We start from the raw sequence: 27,825 nt of genomic DNA on the forward strand, positions 1-27,825 counted from the left end.
TCAGGTTAAATACGCTTCAGGTTACATATGCTTCAGGTTACAGACTCCGCTAACCCAGAAATAATACCTCGGGTTAAGAACTTTGCTTCAGGATGAGAACAGAAATCGTGCTCCTGCGGCGCGGCAGCAGCAGCAGGCCCCATTAGCTAAAGTGGTGCTTCAGGTTAAGAACAGTTTCAGGTTAAGTACAGACCTCCAGAACAAATTAAGTACTTAACCCAAAGTACCACTGTATATTCAATCCCTAAAGAGGGTGCTGTGCAGCCATTTCCTAGATGTGGCGGCTTGCCATTATCTTCTGTCTCCTTTGTTTCTCAAGTCTATCATACAGGCAGCAATTCAACATTCTCCTTTCTCTACTATGGCACTATAGAAAGTGGGGAGGGGGAGCACTGCCTGTTCATTTAGCTGTTCAGTGCACACAAGTACTGCCAGAAAAAGGTGACATTGCGCGGCATCTATAATTGCAAACGATGCAACATTTGAAAAAGCTGAGTTGTGTCACCTGCTCTAGGAAGGCTATGTATTTCATGTTATGTAGGTCAAGAGTTTCAAGAGCCATTTAATAATTATGACTCGTAACTCTTGGATTTTTAGCATACCTTCTCTATTCTCACCAAAACTGCTTGAACTATCCCACTTTAAGTATAATTGCTAGGAAACAAATCTACTTCAAAAAAAAAACCATCCCTGCATACTGCTGGATAAAATGCAAAGCTGCATTCTGGTTGTTGTGTGCAATGGTGCTGTGATAATAGGCATGTACTAAACATGTATATTTAGGTTTTAATTATATGCTTAATTGCATTAAGCATTAGACATTTATTTTTCTTCCTATTCTGCAGTTACTAGTCTGGCCTTTGTCACTGGCCTATGCAGCAGGGGCATAGCCAACAGCAGATCACACACTTATAGCTTCCTTAACTATGAACTCTGAAATTTGAGATCCCTTCCAAACTGGTGATACATCAAACCTGGATTCCTAGTTAATGCCACTCAAAATCCAACTTTCTCCAGTTGACTCCAAACCGTTGCCAAGTGTTTTGCAGCATTTTGTAACACAAACCCCAAGATTTGCAGCACCCCAAAAAGTGTGCTACTACTGACTTTCAGGAACGGGGCCTAATAGTCTCATCCTATCCAGCCCTTTGAGGGACGCAGGTGGCGCTGTGGGTTAAAGCCTCAGCACCTAGGGCTTGCCGATCGAAAGGTCGGCGGTTCGAATCCCTGCGGCGGGGTGCACTCCCGCTGCTCGGTCCCAGCGCCTGCCAACCTAGCAGTTCGAAAGCACCTCCGGGTGCAAGTAGATAAATAGGGGCCGCTTACCAGCGGGAAGGTAAACGGCGTTTCCGTGTGCGGCTCTGGCTCTGGCTCTGGCCAGAGCAGCGATGTCACGCTGGCCACGTGACCCGGAAGTGTCTCCGGACAGCGCTGGCCCCTGGCCTCTTAAGTGAGATGGGCGCACAACCCCAGAGTCTGTCAAGACTGGCCCGTACGGGCAGGGGTACCTTTACCTTTACCTTTATCCAGCCCTTGGATTCATCCACTGATGATTCCAGTGACTACAATACAGAGCACTGATGAAAGCAAGGATAAGCAGTCCTGGAGCAAACAATTCAATTATGGTAAATTAAATTGGTTTTAAGCCTTCCTGATTTTGACATTTTCCAAATGTGTGTTGTTTTTGTTGTTTTTTTAAGGGAGAGGGAGAGAATTCTTCTGTTTTAATTTATTATTACAATACATGTGATCATTTTTTTTATGTTTTATATATGCTGTAAACCAGAATGGCTGGGGAAACCCAGCCAGATGAGCGGGGTATTATTATTATCAATCATCATCATCATCATCATAATACCTGGGCTTCTCCCCAAACGGGGGCTCCAGGCGGCATACAGGTAAAAATAGGAAGGGACGCTTGGCAAATCCACACCGTGATCAACTCCCGCCCGGAAACCAATGTCCCCACTGTGGAAGGACCTGTGGATCCAGAATTGGCCTCCACAGTCACTTACGGACTCATTGTTCAAACCGTGTTTATGGAAGACAATCTTCCTCGGCTACGAATGACCGCCAAAGAAGAGAAGGTAAAAATATGAACCGCTAATAATATTGTGGGGAGGGAGAAACGTAGCCAGGATTAAAAATACATTCATATATAAAACCTATTAAAATCATGCCAATACTATTAATCAATCAATCACATATTACTGGAGAGCCCCATTCTAGGTGAGGGCGGCTGTCCCAACGGCACGTGCTACGGCGGCCGCTACGGGACTAAAAACGGTTCGCTGGTCAAGAACCCCGCCCCCTTCCTCCCCTGGGAATCGCGCGTTCGTAGGAAGGGGGCGGGGCGTCGCGGGCAGTGACGTCGCGCCGCCGCCGCCGCCGCCAGGGGCGGAGCTTCTCTGCGCGTTCGCTCCCTCGCGCGCGCGGGGGCCGCCTTTGTCCCGCGGCCTGACTCGGCTCGTCTGAGGGGATGCTGTCTGCGGGGAAGAAAGCGGCCGCGGCGGAGGCTCCGGTAGGCGGCGGCGGCGGCGGCGGCGGCCCGGCGGGCGATGGCTCTGCCGAAGCCCCGGCGCCCCCTCCGCCGCCCCCACCCCCGCCGCCTCCGCCGCCCCCTCCGCCGGCCCTGTCGGGCTCCCTGGGCTCCTCGGAGGGCGGCGGCTCGGGGCCCTCGGAGCGCACGCCCCGCAAGAAGGAGCCTCCGCGCGCCTCGCCGCCGGGGGGCTTGTCCGAGCCGTCTCCCCCCGCGGGGCCGGGGGGGCCCGTCGGGGGCTCCGAGACCCCCAGCATTGCCGAGACCCCCGAGGGCCGCAGGACCAGCCGCCGGAAGCGGCCCAAGGTGGGTGCTCTTGCCCCGGCCGCTGCTCCCCACCACCGGGGCCTTGCCTACCCGGGGCGGCGGAATGGCTGGCTTGGGGGGGCCGGGCGTCGACTCCCACGAACCGGTTTGTAAGGGAATTTATTACTTTAAAACGGTGGGCTTTCGAAAAAGCGGCTTCGGGCTCCCGGAGCCGGTTAGTGGTTTTTATTTTTATTATTTTCGCTGCACGTTAAAGCAGAAACCGTGCGGTTGCTTCCTGCAAGGAGAAACGTAAAGGCCGGGCAGGCCTGTAAGTTGCAGTCCGGCTGAGCCGTGCAGTTCGCTGCGTGGCCTTCAGCCAGAGTGAGGCTGTTTCTCAGCCTGACCTACTTCCCAGGGTTGCTGTGGGGCCGAAATGGGAGCAGGGAGCGCGCCTTTTATTCACACGGGTCATTTGGGGAAAAGCGGGGAGTGAAACAACAACGATAATAATCGCAATAAGTAAAAGGTTGGCATTGTAGTCTTTCCCCCTTAAGTGCTGGATTCCTCCTTATTGGCGGAGTCCAAACAAAAAATTACAAAAGTGAGATGTCAGCATCTGAAGTGGTACAGCCCACTCTTAAGGATTTAAGGGGGCGGGCGATGGTATTGTGGCACACCGTAAAGAATGGCAGTTCTTGTGGCACAGGTTTGTATAAATTAAAGATGCAGCTGGGATCTGGTTGACAAAACAGGCAACAAACAGTCTACAGGGCTTGCTTGTGGGGGTTGTGTGTGCTGGATTGCTACCCCTCTGGTATCTCGTGGGCATATACTACCTTCTGCTGTATGTATATTGATTATCTGTTATTGTTAATTAGATTTTTTATTCCAAAACGGTACACAAGGTTGATGTGACGTCAGAGAGTAGCTGGAGCCTATGTTGCAAGGCACTAATGAATGTCATTTATTGTTTGCTTCTTAATGTGTAGGCTAGACTGCTACCTTTGTTTTACAGAAGCAGATTTAATAGTGTGCAGTGCAGTAAATGCCCCAAGCCATCTTAAGAAGGAATGGAAATAGATCCTAACAAAATCAAGGTTTTTTTTCTTTTGGCTCTTGCTTTTCTAACACAGAGGATCCTTTGTGATCAACTAAAGCTTTGAAATATATTTTGATATTTGTATATTTGTATCATGTAGATGCACAGGGAAGATGTTGAATATAGCTTTGGAGAGCATTATATATTTAACAATTAGACATTGATTTCATTATGTGATCATCAAAACTTGAGGATTCTACTTTATTTAATACAGTACAGGGAAATGCTTGTAATACAAGGAAGTACCGTATTTTTTGCTCTATAACACGCACCTGACCATAACACACACATAGTTTTTAGAGGAGGCAAACAAGAAAAAAAATATTCTAAACGAAACAGTGGATGTATGATTTTTGTGGTTCATGCTGTGGCCACAGACATGTGATCTGATGGTGAGTTTGGGGTAGCCCAATGCAAAAATCCTGAGGATCCATGTGTATCCATGCTTTGTAACCATGTTTTTGCACCACTGCGGCCCCAGGCAACAGTGGGTGCGTGATTTTTTTGGTGCAAGCTGTAGCCATGGACATGCTGTGTGATCTGATGGTGAATTTTGGGTGACCCAGTGTAAAAATCCTGAGGATCCATGTGGATCCGTGCTTTGTAACCAGGCTCTCTGTCCCTCTCTTCTCCCCACTCAGTGGCTCTTCTCCCGCTTTGCTGTTTCAAAGCGAGCAAAGCGAGCCACGGAGGAGGGAAGGAAGGGGAACCATGGATCCTCTGCTCACGACTGCAGCAGATCCCTCCACCATCTGTAGGCATTCGCTCCATAACATGCACAGACATTTCCCCTTACTTTCTAGGAGGAAAAAAGTGAGTGTTATGGAGCAAAAAATACGGTATAAAACACATGGCTTGACTAGTTTTTAGCATTGATTAATTTGGGTCCTATTCCATTCTGAGTTCTCTGCATGGCTTACAAATAGGAATGCTTTTTTGAAATGAGGGCTTACAGTTAGATCTGTTGGTCCTTTTTAGTTTACTTGTAAAACTTATTTAAATTATTTAATTTACTTGAATCAGTTTGTACAGTATAGTGGGTACAGGACTAGAATTTTGGGAGGGCTTTGAAAACATAAATTATGCTGTCTTTCTCCCAATGCTTCCTTATTGATGGCTAGCAGCAGCTGCAGAGGAGTTTGAGCTGCACTTGTGAGGCTCAACAATGCTTTCCATCCCTTCCTGGAATCCTATGCCTTTGTAGGATTTCATATACTGTATAATGTGTAGCCTACTTTGAGTTTATGTGACTTAGGTTGCTAGAGAACCTGTAAAGATCCATATAAGAAAAAGCTTCAAAACATAATGTACATAGACTGTACATAATGTGAAATCGAAGGCTAACTCATTTTTATGGCATAAAGCTTTTGTGGATTAGAATCCAATTCATCCAATTTTGTGAAGTGGTATTCTTAGGTGTGTTTGTGAGGATGCCAAACAAAATAAATATAACAAATAAATTTAAAAAATTACAGACACAGAAAATTCAGTTAAATATGTATAATAATAATAATAATTTAGTGTTATTTATACCCCACCCCAGCCACTCTGGGCGGCTTCCAACAAAATATTAAAAATACAATAAAACATCAGACATTAAAAACTTCCCTAAACAGGGCTGCCTTCAGATATCTTCTAAAAGTCAGATAGTTGTTTATTTCCTTGACCTCTGGTGGGAGGGACAACCACACAATCTTTATGTAGACTGTTTTGGTTTAAAAATTGCTCACGTATGTGAGATAGGTAGTGGTAAAAATAAACTGTCACTCAGGGTTCAAAATTAGCAGGGTGTTAGGCGCATTTTGCGCCTGAAGATTTTCCATTTGCGAGCACCTAAAAAAGTCTGGGTGGCATTTTTTGCGCCTGGCTGACACTCAAGGATTACTGAAATGTATGTACTTGGAAGCCTTGAAGTATATGTTAAGGATAGATAATATGTTAAGAAGCTTAACAATAAAGAGTGGAGTGTTTTGAAAACTAAAGTATGTGTCAGGGAACTGCCATCAGAGCCAGAGGGAGAGGGAGGGCTCCAGAGGGATTCCGGAGAGCGCGCCGGGAGGGAGAGAAGCAGCCCATCTTCTGGGGAAGGAAATCAGCGTAACACTAGGGGAGAAGGGGGGGCAGATGGGGGAATTGGCGAGGTGGCGCCATGACTCCTCGCCGGAGACCAGCGGGGAGAGCACGGGTCTTCCGCTGCCCACACCCTCCCTGCGCAGAAGGCTTCCGCGCAGGGAGAGTAGGCGGAGACTAGGCGTCAAAGAGCTTCTTTGCTGGAAGAAGTTCAAGAAACGCCCACTGACGGATTCTGCCAGCAATTGAGTCAGCCACGGGTGAGTGGCTGTCCGGACAGAAAGGGTTCACCCAGGTAACTCAGCCAAGCGTGGCGCCGATTTACGCACGAGCAACCCCATAGAACCATTACAGCAATCCGTCAGTCCTTGATGTTGCTTTTACGCAGCCCTGGAGAGGCAGCACGATGAGCCAAACAGGGACAGCTGGAGAGACGGAGCAACCAGCTGCGGTGCGGAGTCTGGTCGAGAGGAACCGAGACTTGGAGCAGCATGTAGCTATCCTGACGGCACGGCTGGACGAAAGATGGGCTCAGGATGCACAGGTCAGACCCACCCCAATCGCAAGGAAAGTACCGGGGCTGGTACACAAGTTTTGTGCGAAGCCCCAAGACTACAGTGCTTTCCGAACGGAAGTACAGTACGCTTTGGAACTGCAGAAAGATGACTTTGCTGATGACGGGGAGAGGGTGGCTTACATTGTGGGGCATCTGCAGGATGGGGCGCGCGAATGGATCAGGCCCCTAATGGCGACGCAAAATGATGCCTTGAAGGACCTTAAGAAATTCTTCCAGGCGATGGATGCGATGTACTCCAGCGAGGTAGAGCAAAGTGTGACTCGGCGGGAACTGATGGGGTGCGAGCAGGGGAGCCAGTCCGTCAAGAGACTACTGGTCGCGTTTTGCGATGTTAGTCCACCGGCTAGGGTGGGATCTGGACTCTGAACCGATACAAATGTTGTTTGAGGAGGGTCTGTCCCCCGCAGTGAAGGACGAGTTGTCCCGCGTACCCTGACCACGGTCGCTGGATGATCTCACAAAGGCTGTGTTGGCGATCGGCGTACGCCAGGAAGCGCGGGCTCAGGAGAAGCGGGAAACAAGAGGGGAACGTTTCCATGACTACCGCATTCCTGAGATACCGAGGCAGCCTTCCCAGGCGGCGGAGCCAATGGAAATTGATGGCGCGCGCGGCTTCAAAATCCAGTGAAGGTCGTAAAAGGGAGGGAAAAGAGTGGAAAACTACCAAGAAGTGTTTCCTCTGTCAACGACCAGGACATTTTGCTAAGGTCTGCCCTCAAAGAAAAGCTTGGCAAGGGATGGTGGGGGCTGCTGGCTGCGACGAGAAGGAGGAGGAAGGGCAGGCGCAGGGAAACGACAACGCCTGGCTGCCAACCAGCAGGGGCAGCAGCCAGGCCAGCAACCAATAGAAGTGCCCCAGCCTGACCCCCCCGAGGCAGCTATAGCCATAGAAGTGGTGCTAGAACTCCCGAATGGGCACCCCGTCAAGGTTAAGGGACTGCTGGATTCGGGCAGCTCGTGTAATTTATTCAGCAGAGACTTCGCTCTGGAGCACCAACTCCAGCTGTTGCCTCTAGATTTTCCCTTGCAAGTGACCACCATCGATGGAAGGGAACTTCTGGGGGGGGGGAGTGACACATCAGACCCCGCCAATGCGAATGAGGGTTTCCAGGCACACGGAGACCATTGCCTTTCACGTGGCCACACTGGCAGGACCCCCAATAATACTGGGGATGAGCTGGTTGGCACTGCATGATCTGGTAGCGTCATGGCATCAGCGGTCAGTCACCTTTGGGTCAGCTTACTGCATAGGACACTGTCTGGGAGAGGAGAACCCAAGAATGACGGTGGCCAGGGTGGCTGGGCTGGCCGTGGAACAAAGGGGGGAGGTGCCACCACAATATGCTGACCTGAAGGAGGTCTTCAGTGAGAAGGAGGCAGATAGACTACCCCCCCCACAGGCCCTTTGACTGCCAAATCAACTTACTCCCAGGGGCTCAGTTGCCGGTGGGTAAGCTGTATGCCGTGTCCGACCGGGAGATGCAGGAATTGCGGCAGTTTATTGACAAGAACCTGAAGAGAGGGTTCATAAGGGAATCAAAGGCGGTGGGGGGCAGTCCGGTGTTCTTTGTGGACAAAAAAGACACTAATCAGCCCAGACTTGTAGTGGATTACCGGGCCTTGAACCTGGTGTCAGAACCCGTGACCTTCCCAATGCCCAGGATTGACGACATTTTAACACGAGTGAGGCAGGGGAAATTTTTTACCAAACTGGACCTCAGGGGAGCATACAATTTGATTAGGATAAGGGAGGGGGACGAATGGAAAACTACCATGTTCACCCCCCTGGGGGCTTTTGAGTACTTAGTCATGCCATTTGGATTACAATCGGGGTCCGCCTGCTTTCAAGGATTCATGCACCACGTGTTGGGGTCCCTGCTGTACAAGAATTGCGTAGCCTTTTTGGATGACATCTTAATCTATTTGGACAATGAGAAGCAACACGCCAGCGATGTCAGGGAAGTGCTACAGAGACTGCAGAAGCATCAGTTGTGGATCAAGCTGGAAAAATGCCAATTTCATGCCAGAGAGGTAGAGTTCCTGGGGTACAAGTTGTCAGACAAGGGCCTAGCTATGGACCCAGGCAAGGTGAAGGCAGTGCTGGAATGGAAAGCCCCCAGAGCCCGGAAGGATGTGCAGAGGTTCTTAGGGCTCAGCAACTTCTACAGGAAGTTCATAAAGAACTTCACTCACTTGACAGCGCCCATCACAGATTGTCTCAGTAGCAAAAAGAAGTTCGCGTGGACAGAAAGTGCCCAGCAATCCTTTGAAAGACTGAAGAAGGCGTTCGCTTCGGAAGAGCAGCTCCTGCACGTTGATCTGGAGAAACCCATGAGACTGGAGACGGACGTGTCCGACCGAGCCATTGGAGCGGTCCTTTTGCAGCCCGGGGCCAAGCAGGACTGGAGGCTGTGTGCCTTTTTCTCAAGGAAGCTGAGCAAGTCAGATCAAAACTATACAGTGTACGACCGAGAACTGCTTGCGATCTATGCGGCTTTTCGGCAATGGAGACATCTGTTTATAGGGGCGCGGCACAAGATCCAGGTTTGTACTGACCACAAGAACTTGGAATACTGGCGGACCGCACGAGTGCTCAACCAGAGGCAGATTCGATGGGCCCAGGAGTTCTCCCAAGTTTTCCTTCGAGATCAGATACGTACCAGGAAAGGAAAACGTAAGAGCAGATGCTCTCTCCCGGAAACCGGAGTACATGGAGGGAGAGGGACCACCAGAGGTCCAACACATGTTTCCTGAGGACCGATGGGTGTGTGGGGGAGCGTTGGTTGGGAAACGAGAACTGGCAGGGCTTACTAGAGACGACGCATTCGCTCAAGTGAAAATCAGGGAACTCCGGGACGGAAGGGAAGACCATGGAGGGTTTGAGGAAAAGGAAGGGCTACTGTACTATAAGGGGGCACTGTATGTACCGGGGGAGACCTTGAGGGGGAAGGTACTAAAACAACTCCATGACAACCCAACAGCTGGGCACTTTGGACAGCACAAGACCATGCTGCTCGTCACCAGGCAGTTCTGGTGGCCAAAGGTGAGGGAAGACGTACGGGAATATGTACGGGGGTGCGACCGATGCCAGAGGGCAAAAGGGGAGAGGGCTGTCCCCGCAGGGTTACTGGAACCCTTACCTACACCGGAAAGGCCTTGGGAGGTGGTGTCCATTGATTTTATGACAGATTTGCCCAAGTCAAGGGGGAAGACCGCAGTCATGGTAGTAGTCAATCTACTGACAAAAATGTGCCATTTCATAGCTTGCTCACATGCAGTGACGGCAGAGGAGACAGCCAGGTTTTTTGTGGATCACATTTTCAGGCTGCATGGGGCTCCCTCGAGGGTAATCTTAGATCGCGGGAAACAATTTACCTCCAGGTTCTGGAGGAAGCTCATGAGCTTGCTGCAGGTCGAGGTGGGCTTCTCGACGGCGAGGCACCCAGAAACCAACGGACAAGCAGAAAGAGCAAACGGTATACTCCAGCAATACCTGCGCTGCTACGTCAGCGAGAGACAGAATGATTGGGTAGAGAAACTAGCGTTGGCTGAATTTGCATACAATAACGCTGAACATGTGTCCACGGGAATGAGCCCGTTCATGGCCAATTATGGGTGTCACCCCATGGCTTTCCCGGGGAGGGGGGAGGAAGGATGGAGTGTACCCACGGCTGAGCAGTTTGTAGAAGAAATGGAGGCCTTGCACCAGCAACTCAAGATGAACTTGGAGCGGGCCAAGGAAGTTTACAAGAGGCAGGCAGACAAGCACCGTCGGGAGGGGGAGGCCATACGGGTGGGAGACCGGGTGTGGTTGTCAACCCAAGGGTTACCCCTAAAGGGAGGCTGCAAGAAGTTGCAGCCGAGGCGGCTGGGACCTTTTGAGGTAACACAGCAGGTGAACCCAGTGGCATTCAAACTCAAGTTGCCTGACAGCGTGAAGATACATCCGGTGTTCCATAGGTCCCTACTTTCACCGTACAGGGAGGGGTGGGAATTTCCGGGGCGGGAGGGAGGAGTCACCACCCACCCGCTGGTAGAGGAGAGGGAACACCACAACCAAGCCACGGAAATACTCGATTCAAGGTGGCGAGGTCGCCAGGTGGAGTACTTGGTAGCTTGGGAGGGAGAACCCGGGTCAGAAAACACGTGGGTCCCCGCTGAATCAATCAATGACAGTTATCTGGTGGAGGAATTCCACAGTTTGTTCCCGGATAAGCTAAAACCAGTAGCGAGATTCTGGGAGGAAGAATTTGGAACCACAGACGACGAAGGGGACTGTGGGTTTTCCTGCCTCCGAAGAGGAGGGAGGGGAGGTGTCAGAGGGAGAAGAATCAGACTGGGAGGTCCCCCCTGCGGGAAGAGATCTGAGAGGGTGGGAAGGCGGTTTCGAATCCTCAGAGGATGGTGACAGCTCCTTCAGGGGATTCCCCGCATCGTCGGGCGAGGGAAGAGACTAGGTTGAATCAGAAAATCGCACTGGGGGTGGAGGGGGTCCTGGGGAGGAGGTGGATGTCAGGGAACTGCCATCAGAGGGAGAGGGAGGGCTCCAGAGGGATTCCGGAGAGCGCGCCGGGAGGGAGAGAAGCAGCCCATCTTCTGGGGAAGGAAATCAGCGTAACACTAGGGGAGAAGGGGGGCAGATGGGGGAATCGGCGAGGTGGCTCCATGACTCCTCGCCGGAGACCAGCGGGGAGAGCACGGGTCCTCCGCTGCCCACACCCTCCCTGCGCAGAAGGCTTCTGCGCAGGGAGAGTAGGCAGAGACTCGGCGTCAAAGAGCTTCTTTGCTGGAAGAAGTTCAAGAAACGCCCACTGACGGATCCTGCCAGCGATTGAGACAGCCACGGGTGATTGGCTGTCCGGACAGAAAGGGTTCACCCAGGTAACTCAGCCAAGTGTGGCGCCGATTTACGCACGAGCAACCCCATAGAACATGGTACTGATATTTTTACAGTATTGTAAACAACAAATTAAACGTATATTAACAATTTTTGTTAAAATGTGATAATTTTGTTAAAATTAGCAATTTGCCACTTATGTGAATTATTTTCATGATTATCAAAATAATAAATAAAAAGTGTTGCCGACCCCTTCCCCCCAAATGGCGACTAGATATTCTGTTTTGGCGCCCACAACCCAGATCCCAGGAGCCATTTGACTGCTATCTTTTCTATCCCACTGCTGTCACTTCCCAGTATATGTATGCTACTATTATACACAATTTAAAAAATGAATTATGCTTTATCACCTATACAGCTGTCTGCTATTTGTGTCAGTTGTCACATGTGAAACCTGATAAGGCAGGCTAGATTTTTTTCTAGGGTGGAACGTGTGTGTGATGCAGGACACAGTTCATATTGTATGTAAAAATGCTGTATACCAGGCATAGGCAAACTGCCCTCCAGTTGTTTTGGGACTACAACTCCCATCATCCCTAGCTAACAGGACCAGTGGTCAGGGATGATGGGAGTTGTAGTCCTAAAACATCTGGAGGGCTGAGTTTGCCTATGCCTTCTGTACACCCTGCAGCACCATATGTTTTACTCTCCCAGCCACTGCTCTCATTGGCTGAATTGCCTCTCTAAGTATTGCAGTATAGTAGTGTCGTATTATAGGGAGTTTTCTGTACCTGTGGCTTTTGAATCAGACTGTATTTTCACTAGATTAGGTTATAAAAAACAGTGATATTTATGGTGTGTATTGGTTATTTGTTGTGCTGCTACCATCTAGGCTGAGAAGTATAACTGAAAAAGGTTCTTCAGTATTTTCTAAATATATTAATAACTGCCGGGAAACACTTACTAATTGCACTGTACACAGAAGCTAAGATACAGACTGTAGCAGTCTAATGTGGACAATGTTAGAGTGAAATATAGCGTACTTTGCATTTATTTATTTTTAATTTAAGTGGATGAAATGAGGTATTCAGTGGATAGTGGGTTAGTCATAGAGAATTGCAAATTGTAGAGTGCACAAACAGGCAATAATGCGTTATGGCACTGTCTTCAGCTTGTGTGTCAGGACCCACTAGTGGGTTGCAGCCTGATCTAAGGTGGGTTGCAACAGGAGCACAACCACCATGCAAATATATAGTAAAAAAAAATGGGTTCCCAAATGTATGTTTGGGTTAAAAGTCCTGGAACTGAAAAGGTTGACCAAGGTATAGACCCAAGTATGAGGGACCTTCCAGATTCTGCTGAACCACAACCCCCATCATCTTTGGGGTTCAACAACATGAGGTCCACAGGTTCCTCATTTTTGCTTTAAAGTGAACCCTTCAATTTACCCATGAGAATTCATTTAAAAAGTTTGTTATGTTAATCACTCTACTGTGCCAATTTGCTTGTTCTGTATTGATTGTATTTGGGGGGGGGGCATTCTGCTTACAGGTAGAATATAGAGAAATGGATGAAAGCCTTGCTAACCTTTCTGAAGATGAGTATTACTCTGAAGAAGAAAGGAATGCTAAAGCAGAAAAAGAGAAAAAGCTGCCTCCTCCCCCTCCCCCCCCCCCCACCTCCTGAGGAAGAGAATGAAAGTGAGCCAGAAGAGCCATCTGGTGAGTAAAGGGCCCCCATCCAGCAGGACAACAATGGTCTTGCACATATGAAGGCAATATGGTTGCACAGACACTCCCCCTCCACTGAGTTTAGCTTAGATTAGCTATGGCAAGAAGGACTGAATGCCATGCAGAAAGTATGGGTGATAGGCCACACATGAGCAACATGAATGTGACCCTGGAAAAATATTATTTGCTTTGAACATGTATCTTCAGATTTATTAATCAACATCCCTAATAGAGTGACTTTACTGACTCCATTGCTTCCTTACCTGGCCTTAGATTTTCTATGCTTGCAATCATCTTCCTGTGGTCTGTTGAGAATCCCAGAAATTGACTGATGAAATTTTCTAGCTTTGCTTTGCTATATTGAGTCATTCTCATCTCACTCTTTTTTGTATTCTAGGTTTCCCCCCTGTACATTTTAGCTACTTGGCAACACGGTCAGTTGTCTTTAATCCTGTTAATAAAACAGGTTCTGCCAGGTCTAAAACTACTGTGAATCTTGATTTCTTAATAAAAGGGCCACTTTTATTTTTGTGTGAATCTAGTTGTAGCTTTGTTCTCCCTCTATTAAATGTCAGAAGTATAGCTTGAGGAGAGTAAAGAGTCCATCCCTAAAATACTGCCTCCAACTTGTAAGAATTAGTGGTTGTGAGCCGAAGCTGCACCCTGGGGAAGTTCCTAGCTGGCTGACAGAGTATGCCCTCTGTGTTTCTAAAGCTGCCTATGCCAAGGTTCAATTGTAGGATGTTATGGTAGTATGAATGCAAAATGGCAATTGACATACCACCGTGTGCTTTTGTGCATAGCACACTTCCTCATAGTTTGGGCAGGGGCTGATGAGAAGCCTAAGTGGAGCTGTAGCAACCCTTTAGTCATTGATCTCCTGGCTCTATTATTTAGGTTGAGGAGTAGGCATCAGCTGAGTGAACACAGCTTGTTTTGGGCCACATAAGTAGGTTTCAGACAAAATATTTTCTAATTGAACTTGTGTAGGTAGACTTCATACTTGAAAGATCCATGCGCTTACTTTCCTTGTTACATGTCATTGTCATCTGTTGCAAAAGGGGAGAGATGCCCATCTCATGCAAAATGCAAGTCTTCTGCAATTGGATATTTTTGTCAATATTTTTTTCTGCCACAAGTTTTTTCATAGCCCACATCTGCCAAGAGTTCAGCTTCATGGAGTAGATGCTAAGGACATTTCCTCTTCCTCTGGTGAAGAGGGGACTAGATGTTTGTGCCTCTTGCTATGAGAACGGACTAGTCATACAAGGTGCGGCTTCCAATTGGCTGCAGGAGCTTCCTGCACTCAGTCGGAAGCCGCATCGGATGTTTGGCTTCCAAAAAGCGTTCACAAACCGGAACACTCACTTCCGGCTTTGCGGTGTTCGGGAGCCATAACGTTCAAGTCACAAGGCATTCCTGAACCAAGGTACGACTGTATTTATGTTCAGTGCCTTTCTGCTGTCAGTTATAAACATAATTATTTTGGGTTTGGTTCAACCTAAATTAGTTGAATTTCCGCACTGATTTCAAGTTAGTAATGACTTAATTTAGATTGAACTTGAGGGGTTTAGTGCAATGAATGTTGTAAATAAATAACTTAGTTTGGATCAAACCCATTATCTCAAATTTATGAGTATTTTCTCCCCACTTTAAGGCTCCATTCTTTCCCCATTATTCATTTTAGACATTTTGCCAGCTTTAGTCCAAAGTGCTACATGTCTGTACTACACTAGTTCACCTGTACATTTCTTCTTAGTGACCTATTTTGCCTCCTTTTTATAGCAGATAACTAGTCATGTGCCAGCCTAAAATACTAAAATCTTCACCCTCACTGCTTTTCATACTGCCCTGGAATGCATGCCACTCCTAAGCCAAACCATGTCCTAGTGAGAGTGTGCAGGATCCCGAAGTGGAACTCACAGCTGCCTCCCTAGTTATTTTTCCTGACACGCTGCACTGAGCTAAGCCAAGGTCTGGTTTCACATTTTGTTTGAACAGGCACTCATGGTTAAGTATTCTCTGGACCAGGGTTCCCCAAACTTGGGTTTCAAGCTGTTTTTGGACTACAACTCTCATCATCCCTAGCTAGCAGGACCAGTGGTCAGGGATGATGGGAATTGTAGTCCAAAAACATCTGCAGACTCAGGTTGGGGAAACCCTCTTCTAAACTAACCATGAGGAAATAACAGACCTTGGCTACAAGTGATTGTTAGTCTGGAGAGTGCTTAACTACAAGCCTAGGTGTGGACAACACACTAAACCAAACCTTGCCTTAGCTCATAGCAGCAAAAGGATTGGGAGCCAACAGGTTTGCATTAAGCCATAGCTAGGCTTTGACTGTGTCGACCACAGCAAACTATAGCAAGTTCTTAAAGAAATGGGAGTGCCTGATCACCTCATCTGTCTCCTGAGAAATCTCTATGTGGGACAAGAAGCTACAGTTAGAACTGGATATGGAACAACTGATTGGTTCAAAATTGGGAAAGGAGTACGGCAAGGCTGTATATTGTCTCCCTGCTTATTTAACTTATATGCAGAATTCATCATGCGAAAGGCTGGGCTGGATGAATCCCAACCCGGAATTAAGACTGCCGGAAGAAATATCAACAACCTCAGATATGCAGATGACACAACCTTGATGGCAGAAAGTGAGGAGGAATTAAAGAACCTTTTAATGAGGGTGAAAGAGGAGAGCGCAAAATATGGTCTGAAGCTCAACATCAAAAAAATGAAGATCATGGCCACTGGGCCCATCACCTCCTGGCAAATAGAAGGGGAAGAAATGGAGGCAGTGAGAGATTTTACTTTCTTGGGCTCCATGATCACTGCAGATGGTGACAGCAGTCACGAAAATAAAAGACGCCTGCTCCTTGGGAGAAAGGCGATGGCAAACTTAGACAACATGTTAAAAAGCAGAGACATCACCTTGCCAACAAAGGTCCGTATAGTAAAAGCCATGGTTTTCCCAGTCGTGATGTATGGAAGCGAGAGCTGGACCATGAAGGCTGATCGCCGAAGAATTGATGCTTTTGAACTGTGGTGCTGGAGGAGACTCTTGAGAGTTCCATGGACTGCAAGAAGATCAAATGTATCCATTCTTAAGGAAATCAGCCCTGAGTGCTCACTGGAAGGACAGATCGTGACGCTGAGGCTCCAATACTTTGGCCACCTCATGAGAAGAGAAGACTCCCTGGAAAAGACCCTGATGTTGGGAAAGATGGAGGGCACAAGAAGAAGGGGACGACAGAGGTCAAGATGGCTAGACAGCGTTCTCGAAGCTACAAACATGAGTCTGACCAAACTGCGGGAGGCAGTGGAAGATAGGAGTGCCTGGCGTGCTCTGTTCCATGGGGTCACGAAGAGTCGGACACGACTAAACAACTAAAGGCTTAGTGTGTTGTGCAAACCCAGGCTACTGAGATAGGGACTTCTTCTTTGGCTCCTTTGTCAAGAACAGCCATCTTCTTATGTTAATAGGACAGCAAGATGTTGAAATTTTTGAGCACTTCAGTGTTCTGCAGATAGGCAGGAGAGCCAGAATTAGAAAAGTGAGTTGTTTTGTATGGAACATAAATTTGCTTTGTGATTTACTGAGAGAAGTTGTTTCAAAATATCTGACTAAAACATTTTAAACTCTGCACCTACATTCTTGTGGTTTTTGGAGCTTGCCAAAAATAAATCAAAACTTTATATTCATTTAAATAAACTTTTTGAAATGTATATTTTATTTTTATTTTTATTTTTTAAGACCCCAACATATTTTGTGTCATTTTCCTATGTGTGAACATGGTTTTAGAGAGAAACGTTACAGAACGTTTTTATTTTTTTGCCAGCAAAAAGTTAAACTCTATAGATATAGTTCAAGCACATGCTTTTATATTTTCCTTGCCACAAAAATGGAACGCAAATGAAATATGTTGACTTTGAAGTGAGAGTACTCTTACAAGGTCATTATGAAGTTAATGGTACAGAAAACTTTTGTTCAGAGATAGTTTGGTGGTAATAGATAGAGTGCCAGTCTAGGGCTGGAAGAGCTGGGTTCAGATTCTATGCTAGCTCCATGCAAAACACAGTTGGCTAGTCTGTGGTTTAAGCATTGCTTCCTCTGCTCTTTCTTCACAGTAATGTCCCCTGTAATTTCACAGCTTTAGTCATCATTTCACATTGCGTATGCTCCAACATAAACTATAGATAAGACAACCCATTATTGAACTAGTTTGCACATTACAGCAAACCATTGTTAAACTTACAGATAGGTAGCCATGTTGGTCTGCCATAGTCAAAACAAAATAAAAAAATTCCTTCCAGTAGCACCTTAAAGACCAACTAAGTTAGTTCTTGGTATGAGCTTTCGTGTGCATGCACACTTCTTCAGATATATCTTCAGATACATGTCAGGGGCTCAGGAGCAGAAGCACAGGGAAGAGGGGAGATGGAGAGCGAAGGGGAAGAATCTGAGGGCAGCGTAGGAGAAGATGACAGTGGCCCGAGAGATTCCATGAGCCTCTCCAGCGAATCGGAAGATTCACAGAAGGGGGCGCCAGTGGCCAGGGCAAAGGGATTCCCAAGGGGGACACTCCAGGAGCAAGGGGCCAGCAGGGACTCCCAGAGTAGCAGTTGGAAATCAGGACCAGCTTCCCCACCAGAGCATAGTGGGGGGGGAAGAGTCCCAGGTATCGAGGCCAGAGGATTCCACACCAGGGAGTGAAGATAAGTCAGGGCTGGCCACGCCTCCATCGGAGAGCCAGACAACGGAGGGGAGGTCAGATCCGGACAGTATCCCGGAAGAGGGAAGCAGTGACAGAAGCAGTGTGACGGTCAGGAGGAAGGTCACTGGGTTGGCGTGAGAGGCAAGTTCAAATGTACAGGAGCGCGGGACAGCAGAGAATGAGGAGTGGGAACCGGGTCCTAAAGCCCGCCGGAGACAGGGGGAGGAGTCAGGCGACTCAGTGTTGGAAGAGTCCAGAAAGGGGAATGCCCCAGCGGGCAGGAGGACCCAGAGGAGGAGAGAACAACGGAAAAGGTGGAGCAGGGCTAGGATCTTAAACTGGTGTCAGAGGGGAGGAGATTCAGACGGGACTTCGCCGGTCTAGGGTTTAAGACGTAGAGCTGCGCGCTGCGGCTTTGGAATGGAAGTTGAACTTCAATAAAGACTTTTGTACATAACGACGATCGGGCGTTGGTCCTCTGTGAGCTGGGACCTAGGGGCAGCTCTGACAGCATGGTTACAAGGCAATGTGATATGTATTGGTGCATTTATAATGCAAAATCATGTTTCATACTGGAAGTGGGGTTGGTTACACACGTGATCCTGAGGTCAGCTTCCAGTTTGCAAACAATGTCTTGCAAGGAACTAGCATTATGTCTGCACAGAACCCAAGTGACTTTAGCCAGTGCTAGGAATTGGGATAGAAAAGCTTGGAGCCAAATGGCTTCTGGGACCTGGGTTGTGGGTGCCAGAATGTCTAGTCGCCACTGGGGGGTGGTGTGGTTGGCAACACACTTTATTATTTTGATAAGCATGAATTAATACGTAATTCACATAAGTGACACATTGGGAGGGTAAAATGTGGGGAAGACCGTAAGGATAAATAATGGGTTACCTAAAGACATAAATTTAAACACAGATTTGCTGTGTGTGTTTTTTTAAATAAAATCCTTTTGGGTAAAACAAATGTTGATGAATTTCCCCATTATGATTGGAGAAATATGCTTGGCTAAGAAATTAAAAATCCTGTTTTACAACTCCAAATGCTTCATAGATATGTGTGTGATAGTACAGCTTGCTAAAAAGAAAACCTTTGCATTAAATGTGTTCTGTATTTCTGTGAAGCCCATTTTAATTGAGGGGCAGAGAAGAGTGTTGGTTAGAATTGGAGTTTGCAGGAGGCATAAGGTGTGCCTCTGTTTTCATTTTTTTATGGTCTGTTTTCATTTTTTATGTCAGTAGTCAGTAACTGTTGTGGCTGAGGAATCAGATTGAATACCACTGTTAAGCAGGAAGCCAAATCCCAGGACTCTCTTATCTTCTGTGCTTCCTCTCTGCCTTTGCATTCCTTTCTTAGTACATATGTCTTTCACTGTGCTGCCCCTTCTGCCCCTTCATGGCCCATATAGAATTTTTCTCGCTATTACTTCATTGGCAACTAAAAAGGGCAAAATGGGGCGGGGGGGGGGATAATATCTGTTCTTTAAAAATTCCAAGCATAATAAAGACACATGTCCATGTGGCCCTTGTATTTTATTGTGATCCCCTCTTCTGAAAAAGGGAGACTGAGAGCAAAAATGAAACAGTGCCAGGAGCAGGTCAGAAATAATTCACATGGCTTCAGTGAAGTTAACTCTTTGGTCATAGAAACAAGGCAGCTTAGGAGGTCAGGCCTAGAGAGCACAGCAACACTGGGTAGCTCAGTTGGTTAGAGCATGGTGCTGAAAATGCCAAGGATGCAGGTTCGATCCCCTTAAGGGACAGCTGCATATTCCTGCATTGCAGGGAGTTGGACTAGATGATTCTCAGGGTACCTTCCAGCTCTTGTGATTCTCTGATTATCTTTCCTGATAGAACTTGCCCCTATTTGCAAGCACTGAAGGTCTCCTTCACACAGCTCCTTTTGTCTCCTCTTCCCCCAGTTCCTTTCCAAGCAATCTGAGGCTCCTTTGTCTTCAGCTTGGCTTCCTAACCAGCCTGACTCATTGCTGCCCCTATGCCCCCCTCCTCTTCAGCCTCCTTTTTTGCCTCTTGTTCTGGACTGCTCTCTGCCACAGACTCTTCCTTCTCACTAAACCCTGTTAACTCATCAGCTTCTGACACCTCCTTCTCCTAGTCTGTTCCCTCTGACTATCCAGCATTGTCCCACCACCAGTCCCCTGGCTCTGATCCTTCTTCCCTTGGGGGGGTTACTATTTGCTGGCCGTTTAAACCTTGAATTTTTAGTACTTCAGCATTAGGATTCAATAAATCCTCTCACCACCTCATTATACATGAGTGTCTTTTTCCATCTAGTGAACACCCATGCTTCAACCCAAAGCCCTGCTTTTCAGAAACTACCTTTCCCTTCCCACTTGTAGGTGCATTATCTCATGCAAGTTGAGCTTTTGTACTTTAAAATAAAAAAGTGCTTTAAAATAAAAAAAAAGTGCCAACAGCACATTGCTGCTGCTTTCTGCAAAAATCTGATGGGAATGGATAGATGTCTGTCAAAGAAACAAGACATAGTCCATTCCTCTTACCTTTTTGCAAGCGACAGGGAGAAGTTTCTGCTTTCTCCCAAATGCCAACCCACAGGGAGAAAATCTACACTGGTTCTCTGCTGCCCCAAGCACAGGAAGGAAAGGTGGTTTCACTCTGTGTTGGGGCTTTTGCAGAAAGCCCCAGCTTTGCCTCTTGTAAAAACCTAAGCGGAAGAGAGTAAAGTTGCCTTTTTCATTAACTGACCTCCATTGCAAAAAGAGCCAGTAGTTGCTTTCTCTTTCCCTTATTTTCTTCACAAAGAATGGGGGAAAGTGAGAAGTGGCTTCACACCTGCAGATTGTGCTTTTGCAGAATATGCAAAGCATTGTCTTGCTGCTTCTGCCTCCTGGAAACTCGCAACAGAAAGCAAAGAAGTGAGATTTTGTCTTGGCAGAAGAGAAGGGAGGGTTTCTCTTGCTTCCTATTGAGCTTTTAGAGGTGGTAGCAGCACAGACAACGTTCTGCTGGTGTTTTCTGCAAAACCACTGCTTGCAAGATGAAAACCTCTTCTTTCTCTAATCCCACCCCCAGTCAGTACAAAGAAAAGGAGTTTTTTTTTTCTCTTTTCCCCTTGTGCTTTTGGAGGAGGCAGCACTAGGGCTGCTCAATACCCTTCTTTTCTCTGAGTTGAGGAAAAGAGGGTTCAGTACAAACACAGTAATAGTAAGCCAGCCAAAACATGTCCCCACTGTTCAAAGTGCCCTTTTCACCATATGAAACAGAAAAGATGGGTACAGTAGTTCATTGAGAATAGATAGCCATGATATGGCTCCTACTGGGTCTGATTACCAAAACACTTGAAGTTTTACTGTGTTCAGAGAAGGCCAGAATGGTATGGTGAGCTGCTTACTGATATGTTAGTATATGGTTCAAATATGCTCCCCTGTTAGCTCCCCTTGAGTCCTGAAAGGTTATTTTGCATGTAGGAGACCTTTATTAATCATACTCGTTCAGAGAATTGGAGCTTCCCATAAGGTACTGTTTTGGAGGCATGTTGATATAGGCGTAGCCTAGCAATGTGTAGCTAAGGAGCAGCAGTGTATTCCCAATCCTTTTCCTTTTAGAGATGAATTACATAGTTAGAAGCAGTAGAATGAAGCTCAGGCCTGGTGTGTGTATGTGTGTGTGTGTATATATATATAGATATATAGATATATATACACCCACACCAGATATATAGATATATGCCACTATAGTTTAGTGGTATACATACATATAACACTAAACTATAGTTTAATGTTACAGGAATGATCCTGCTTCAACTCAAGTTATCCCATCTCCTATTCCTCCTCCCAGGCATGGCTAAGGAGGTTTGAAGCATTCACTTCCGGTTTAAATGAACTGTAGCTTCTTATTGCCTTCACTATGATTTATTGAAACAAGCACGGATTAAACCATGGCTTCTCACACTGGCTTGTTTAAATAAATGGTAGTTGAAGCTAATTACAGTTTGCCCTTAGGACCCACAGTGACAAACTGCTGTCACTTTAAACCAGCTCATCCTGGTCATGTGCCTGGTTGTGTGGTGGGCTTACTGGGTGTGCTCATTCCCATAATATAGGGGAGAGATAATTTAAAGACTTACTTCAGGGACATGTTTTTCATGCTTCTTTCTCAGGATCTGTTGAAAGTTCTAAATCCTGTAGTTCAGTTCTTTATATGTGTCAACAGTACGGTTATGGGTGAATGCTAGAACAGTCAGCGTAAATGTTATTTAGTATTTGTGTAGTTGTAGCCTGCATATAGAGTCAGTGAGTTTCTAGCCTTAATATGTTTGTAGCTTGTGGAAGAGAAGTAAGATAGCATTAGATTGGTTCATGTTTCCAAGCAAGACTTGGCTAAGCCGTAACAGATCCTTGGTGTTTCAAACCCTTGGCTAGACTGTCCATCTACATATTCTTCCTACTGGCCACAGGAAGTATTTATTTTGTACTAATCTGTTTAAAAAATTGTTTCATAAATTTTTAACAGCTAGGTGCCCTTCAAATACGGTGTATATGTATTGCTCATGCCCCACAGGAGTCTGACAAAGGGTTCCAACAACAAGGATGAAGCATTAGAAGATTGCAGAGTGTGATGCCCTTGACCCACATTCCAGAAGATGGAATTCTCAGGAAATGTCCCCCCACTAGTTGGTGAACTACTAAACTTGAATCGCCAGCTATCAGGTCTTCATGTCCCCAAATGACTTGAACTTGTGGAGCAAGGTCCCTGAGATCTCCTCTTTCCTTCCACAGGGCAAGCAGGAGGACTTCAAGACGACAGTTCTGGAGGGTATGGAGACTGCCAAGCATCAGGTGAGGGTGGCGTTTGATGCTTGCCACTTAGTAGCAAGAGCCCCCAAAATCAGGGATTGATGCTTGCAAGTGCATGTGTGGGGTGGTGGTCAGGTTTTAGCATGAGGTGCAGGAGAAATGCATTTGCCCACTGAAAAGGAGGGATTTCTATTGTAGCTGGAGAACATGATGGGAAATTAAAAGAACTCTGAAATTCATTGGACAGATTTCATAGCCCCATTCCCTGTGTTTGGTAGAGAAAACAGAGTCACTTTACAAGTTGAAGGGGCAGTTAGACTCCCTCCTTTCAGAGCTGTAGGACCTTTTGCACAGTGTGACTCTGTGGGATTTCAAGGAATGATATTGAGAGGAATATCCTTTTTCTAGTTAGTTGCTGTATGTTTACATAGAATTAGGGAGGAAAGCCCCAATGAACTTTGTGAGACTTAATTCTCAGTAAACATGCAGGAGGACTTCAAGAGGATAGTTCTGGAGGGCATGTGGACTCTCCTTCCTTGGAGGTTTTTAAGCAGAGGTTGGATGGCCATCTGTCATGGATGCTTTAGCTGAGATTCCTGCATTGCAGGGGGGTTGGACTAGATGACCCTTGGGTGCCTTTCAGCTTTCGGATTCTATGATTCTATGCATAGGATTGTATTGTAAGTGATATAATAACCTCAGAGTATGCAGACTGTTCTAGTTTGGTTTCTTTAAGAAACCTCATATAGTTCCAGTTGATGCACATGGGCTAGAATTTATGTCTAAGAAACCACAATTTTGAAAGCTCTTTTTGGTTCATGAAACAGGATCTATGGAGTTGGCCCTAGGTGCATTTGAAATTGTAAAACCACTGCCGATAAGACATGGTTTCTAGATACGGTAGATTTAGGGGTGCATAGTTTTCAATTTTTTCTTCAATTTATTTGCAAACCAATGCATGTGTTAGATATATCACTTCTTCAGCTTCACTTATTTGTGTGAGTGGTGGAGCAAGAGAGCAAGACGTAAATAATTAGAAATTCAGCCAGAAATCTCCATGGTCGTTTAGATATGTCAGTAGTCAGACTGTTCTTACTTTGAAATGTATTGTAAGCATTAGAAGTACTTCTTGAAAGGTCTGCAGTGTTGGCTTTTGAAAGAGTGGGCAGGGAAAATGCTTGGCTGCATTTCTGATGCAGTTTGATGAAGCTTTAAAGATTTAAGGTTTGTGTACAAATATTTCAACGGGTTGTTTTTTTAAAAATGTCTCAACAAGGTGTTATATTTGTATGTTCGATTATTTTGAGTCCTTAAGTGGAGGCTGCCTTAAATAATTTTTTCTGAATTTGGGGTGAGTGGGTCATTTATTTGTTAAATTGTATCCTGCTTTTCTTCCATAGAGGATGAAGATCCAACATATTTGGGTTTCCCAGGCAGGCTGCTATTCAGTGCTTGCCTGGCTGACCGCTAAGCATCAGACTTCAGAAATGGAACTGTGTCAGTACGTTTGTTTTGTTTTCTGGGCAATCTTTTGGAAGGCAGGAGTTAACACACATAAGCCAGATATGCACCTTGATTCAGGCCACATGATGGTATCATTTCCAAGTTATGCATTAGAAGTGGATTTCTGTCATTGCCAGAGATTGGTGTGACTGATTCCTACCCTCAGACTTTAGGAACCAGCCAGAGATGCAAAAACTCAAGCTCAAGGGCCAGCCAAATGGTGATCTCCAGGCCTTTGGGTTTCTGCCCAGACCACAGCCCTCACTGCTCTACACCCTCCAGTGATTTTGCTTGGCTGGAATGTGTGCTTGATCTGTGATAATACCTCTTGCTTTCCTGGATGGAGAGTATTGTGCATCTAGCCACACCTACACTTCGGCTATACCAACCACTTTGTGTGTAGCCCGCAGAAGATTACACATGGAGTGTTGCCCTCAGGCAGAAAGGGTGCCCCAGCTCTACTTCAGACCCATGGCACCCTGCTAGCATTTTCTTTTTCATATACAGTACTTGCATTTTGGTTGAATGCTGCTAGGGTATATTTTTGTCTTTGGCGTAACTGCGCACATTGACATAGAGGAGCTTGCTTTATGAATTGCTATTCCAAACAAAACATTTGAAAATAGTTTCACCTGTATCAGGATTTATTTAGCTGGCTCCACACCAGGAAGACTTTCTTAAGTGAACTCTGAAAGCTGTTCATCATATTGATCTATATTAAAAATGTGCACTGTGTGCTGTTGATTATATTCTACACACTTTTGACTTGATTTACAAGTCACTTCCTCTGTGTACAATGAGTTCCAGAGCAAGGTAAAGCAGACGAGCCTCTAATATATGGACTTGGAAACTAGTTCTTTGATGTTACACTGAACTGTGTGTTGACAGCTGCTCTGTGCTAAAGCACCCATGCTTAAATAAACACTGCAAGTTTGCACGTTTCCTTATTTTGTGTGTTTCTGCCGTACAGTTTTAAGCTTAACTGCAGGTATAAGGCCTAGAGATCTTGATTATACTTAAAATAAAATCGAAACATCTCAAGATACTGAATTATGTGGCAGAAACCAAATTTCAGCAATTGCACTCTGTGGCAGCAAATAATTGAACATTGCATTGTATCAAATACCTTTCCAAAATATGTAACCATAATGCACTTGCAGCTGAAAGAGACTGATTTTCATAGAGGAGAACACAATGCTGGACTTAGATGGGAAGATCTAGCACAACTCTTTTCTGTTTAATTTGTGTAACTAGTAAACTGCAACTTCTCAAATCTCCTGGCTGGATTTATATATTTTTTAAATATAAATATGCTCTTTGGAGCTTGCCGTGTTATGAATATTTATGTAGTAAATGTGTAAACCACCCTTCATGACCAAACTTCCGGTGGCTTACGTGGCTACAGCAGGCGGTTGCCAATGTGCCTGCATGCCCATCAGTACCTCCTCTGGCACCCATGAAGGGTCTAAATAAATATCCCCTCAAAAATCCACAATGCACAGGAGATGGTGTTCCTCTTGGCACTAGCTTGACCTCATAAACATGCTCCCATTTCTTGGATGGCAGTGTTAGTCACCCACTTCTGTTTCATTCTGAACAGAGGAAAACTACAAAGTGCTTCTCTCTGTGAAGCTGGTGTACGTTTCATTTCCCCATTGATGCGGGGCATGCTGGTACCATTTTGTTGTCCTGTCTTTATTCTGTTCTTTTAGATGTGGCAGCCATTTTGTGTTATGCTACCACCACCACAATTTTGTCCTATGCCATGCCCTACTGAAGCCATTTTCTGACTGGTGCCCTTGGCACTTCCTCAAAATTCCAAATGTGCTCTGTAGATTTAGTTGGCAAAGGCAACTGCTCCATCCTCAGGATGCCCACTGCGAAGTTCTTTCCTGATTTTCCAGCATATTTGAGAGAAAATGAGGAGGAAGGGAGTTCCCCTCCCCTCCATGTTGTGGTTTTCCAGAAAGCAGAAGCTTTGAGGGCAAACTGCCGGAAATGAGATAAGACCCTGTTCCTTGACCAAGTCTATACAGTACGGGCAGATAAAAGAAGACAACTGGGATTGGGGGCTGTCAGGGTGGCGAGGAAGGGACTGGTGACTACTATGAAGTCAATGCTTCATTGTGGATATATGTTTGAAAGTACAAGGTTGGAATGTAGTTACCTGAAGCAAGCATTAAAAGGTACAGAAAACTTGCAAGAAGAAAAGGTACCCCTAGGAGAAACGGTTACCAAGGGAAAGGAAGGTGGAAAAAAGCTTGTGGCGAGCAGGAAAAGGAAAGTTTGCTTACCCAGCCACAACTACAACCCAACATTATGGCCATATTTGCAGGCACATTCCTACCATTGGTGGAGATCTTGCTAAGAATATTTATAATATCTGTATTCACTTATCTGAAAGGTAGGGAGGGCTGCCATACTTTATCTAACCAACTGAGCTAACTGAGCCCTATTGTTTTAGATTTCCATTCTGTTGTTCCCCACAGAAGATTAAGTTAACCAGTGGGGTATAACACCCGTCACTTCAGTCACTTTTTTTCCTTAGTTGACTCATTTTCTCCCAGGTTTAGTTTGTCCTCTGAATGTGTTTTCAGCAATGCCAAACTGAAATGCGTTTTCAGTTGTCTTTTGTCAGTCTTAAGAGCGTGGTCTGTCTATTCCTAAGTCATCATTTAGAGCTGTCATTATTGCTCTTGCAGGAGACATTTATCAGTGCATTTGTCACTACATGTCTGCCACCATCTCTTAGGATTGTTCTTCACAGATATTGGCCAGTAGCCTTTACACAAGGCTTGTTCTTAGTCCTGCAGGTGTTGCTTATTGTCCAGATCACTCATTGTTTAAAGGCACAGAGTATTTGGACAGAATTCAGTAACTTAGCCACTGAAATTTCAGTTAAAGCTATTTTGTTTTTAAGAAACTTGCACAAGTTAAATTTAGCTTTAATGGCATAATATGTATTAAAAAAGCAATTTATTTCACTCATCACATTACAACTTGTAAGTCCATACTGTGTTTCTAACACTGTTAAGATGCCAAGTTTTTCTATTTTCGGTGTAGTGCAAATACTTAGGCTGTCATTATATGTTTGTATATTCAGCCTGAATTCCTAGAAATACTTACTAGGGAATACAATGGACCTTACTTGGATACAATGGACCTTACTTCTGAATAAGCATGCATAGGAGTCTGCTTTCAGTTGTATTCCCATTTATTGCAGTGGATAATGATCTACATGCAACTGCCTCAGTGAACATTTGAGCAATCATGTAAATTATTTGTAGGATTTTAATCTTATGCACAGGTCTGTGTTGAAGCATCAGTGCAGAACCAATGACTAGATCTGTATTTTGTGATCTTTTAGCACTTTACAGGATTTAGCTGTTTTTATTTCTGAAGAACTTAATACCTAAATAATGCTCATTCTTGCAATAGGAATGAGTGTTATTTTTAGGGCATTTTATGAATTCAGGGAAGCCTTCTGTTAATTGCACATGAAGTTGTTGCAGAGTTTTAGCCCGCCCACCTTTTGGTAGGTGGCATTAAAAACAAAAAACATTTCAATATAAACCTGCAGTTGCTTTTACTTCAGTCTTTATTTCAGTCAGTCACCTTCTCGGCCTTACTAAAATCTGGAAATGTCAACGATAGCTGAACTATTTTTGACATTGTGAAATCGGAAATGAGAAATTTTGTGCACTCAGCACAAATTGTTGTAGAAGGGAAGGG

At 45.8% G+C, this 27,825-nt stretch overlaps 1 protein-coding gene across 1 annotated transcript in view; it reads left to right on the forward strand.

The window, feature by feature from the left end:
* Nucleotides 1-2,464: 2,464 nt before the first annotated feature.
* The window catches only part of KDM1A (lysine demethylase 1A), a 48,132-nt gene continuing 22,771 nt past the window's right edge, over nucleotides 2,465-27,825 (forward strand). Inside the window, 4 exon segments of the mRNA XM_079985962.1 lie at nucleotides 2,465-2,845; nucleotides 12,923-13,030; nucleotides 13,032-13,092; nucleotides 22,573-22,632. Of these exon segments, the coding sequence (XP_079842088.1) occupies nucleotides 2,480-2,845; nucleotides 12,923-13,030; nucleotides 13,032-13,092; nucleotides 22,573-22,632 (595 nt within the window). The 5' untranslated portion in view covers nucleotides 2,465-2,479.

Source organism: Podarcis cretensis, assembly GCF_951804945.1.
Source record: "Podarcis cretensis genome assembly, chromosome: 8".
NCBI classification, from domain to species: domain Eukaryota; kingdom Metazoa; phylum Chordata; class Lepidosauria; order Squamata; family Lacertidae; genus Podarcis; species Podarcis cretensis.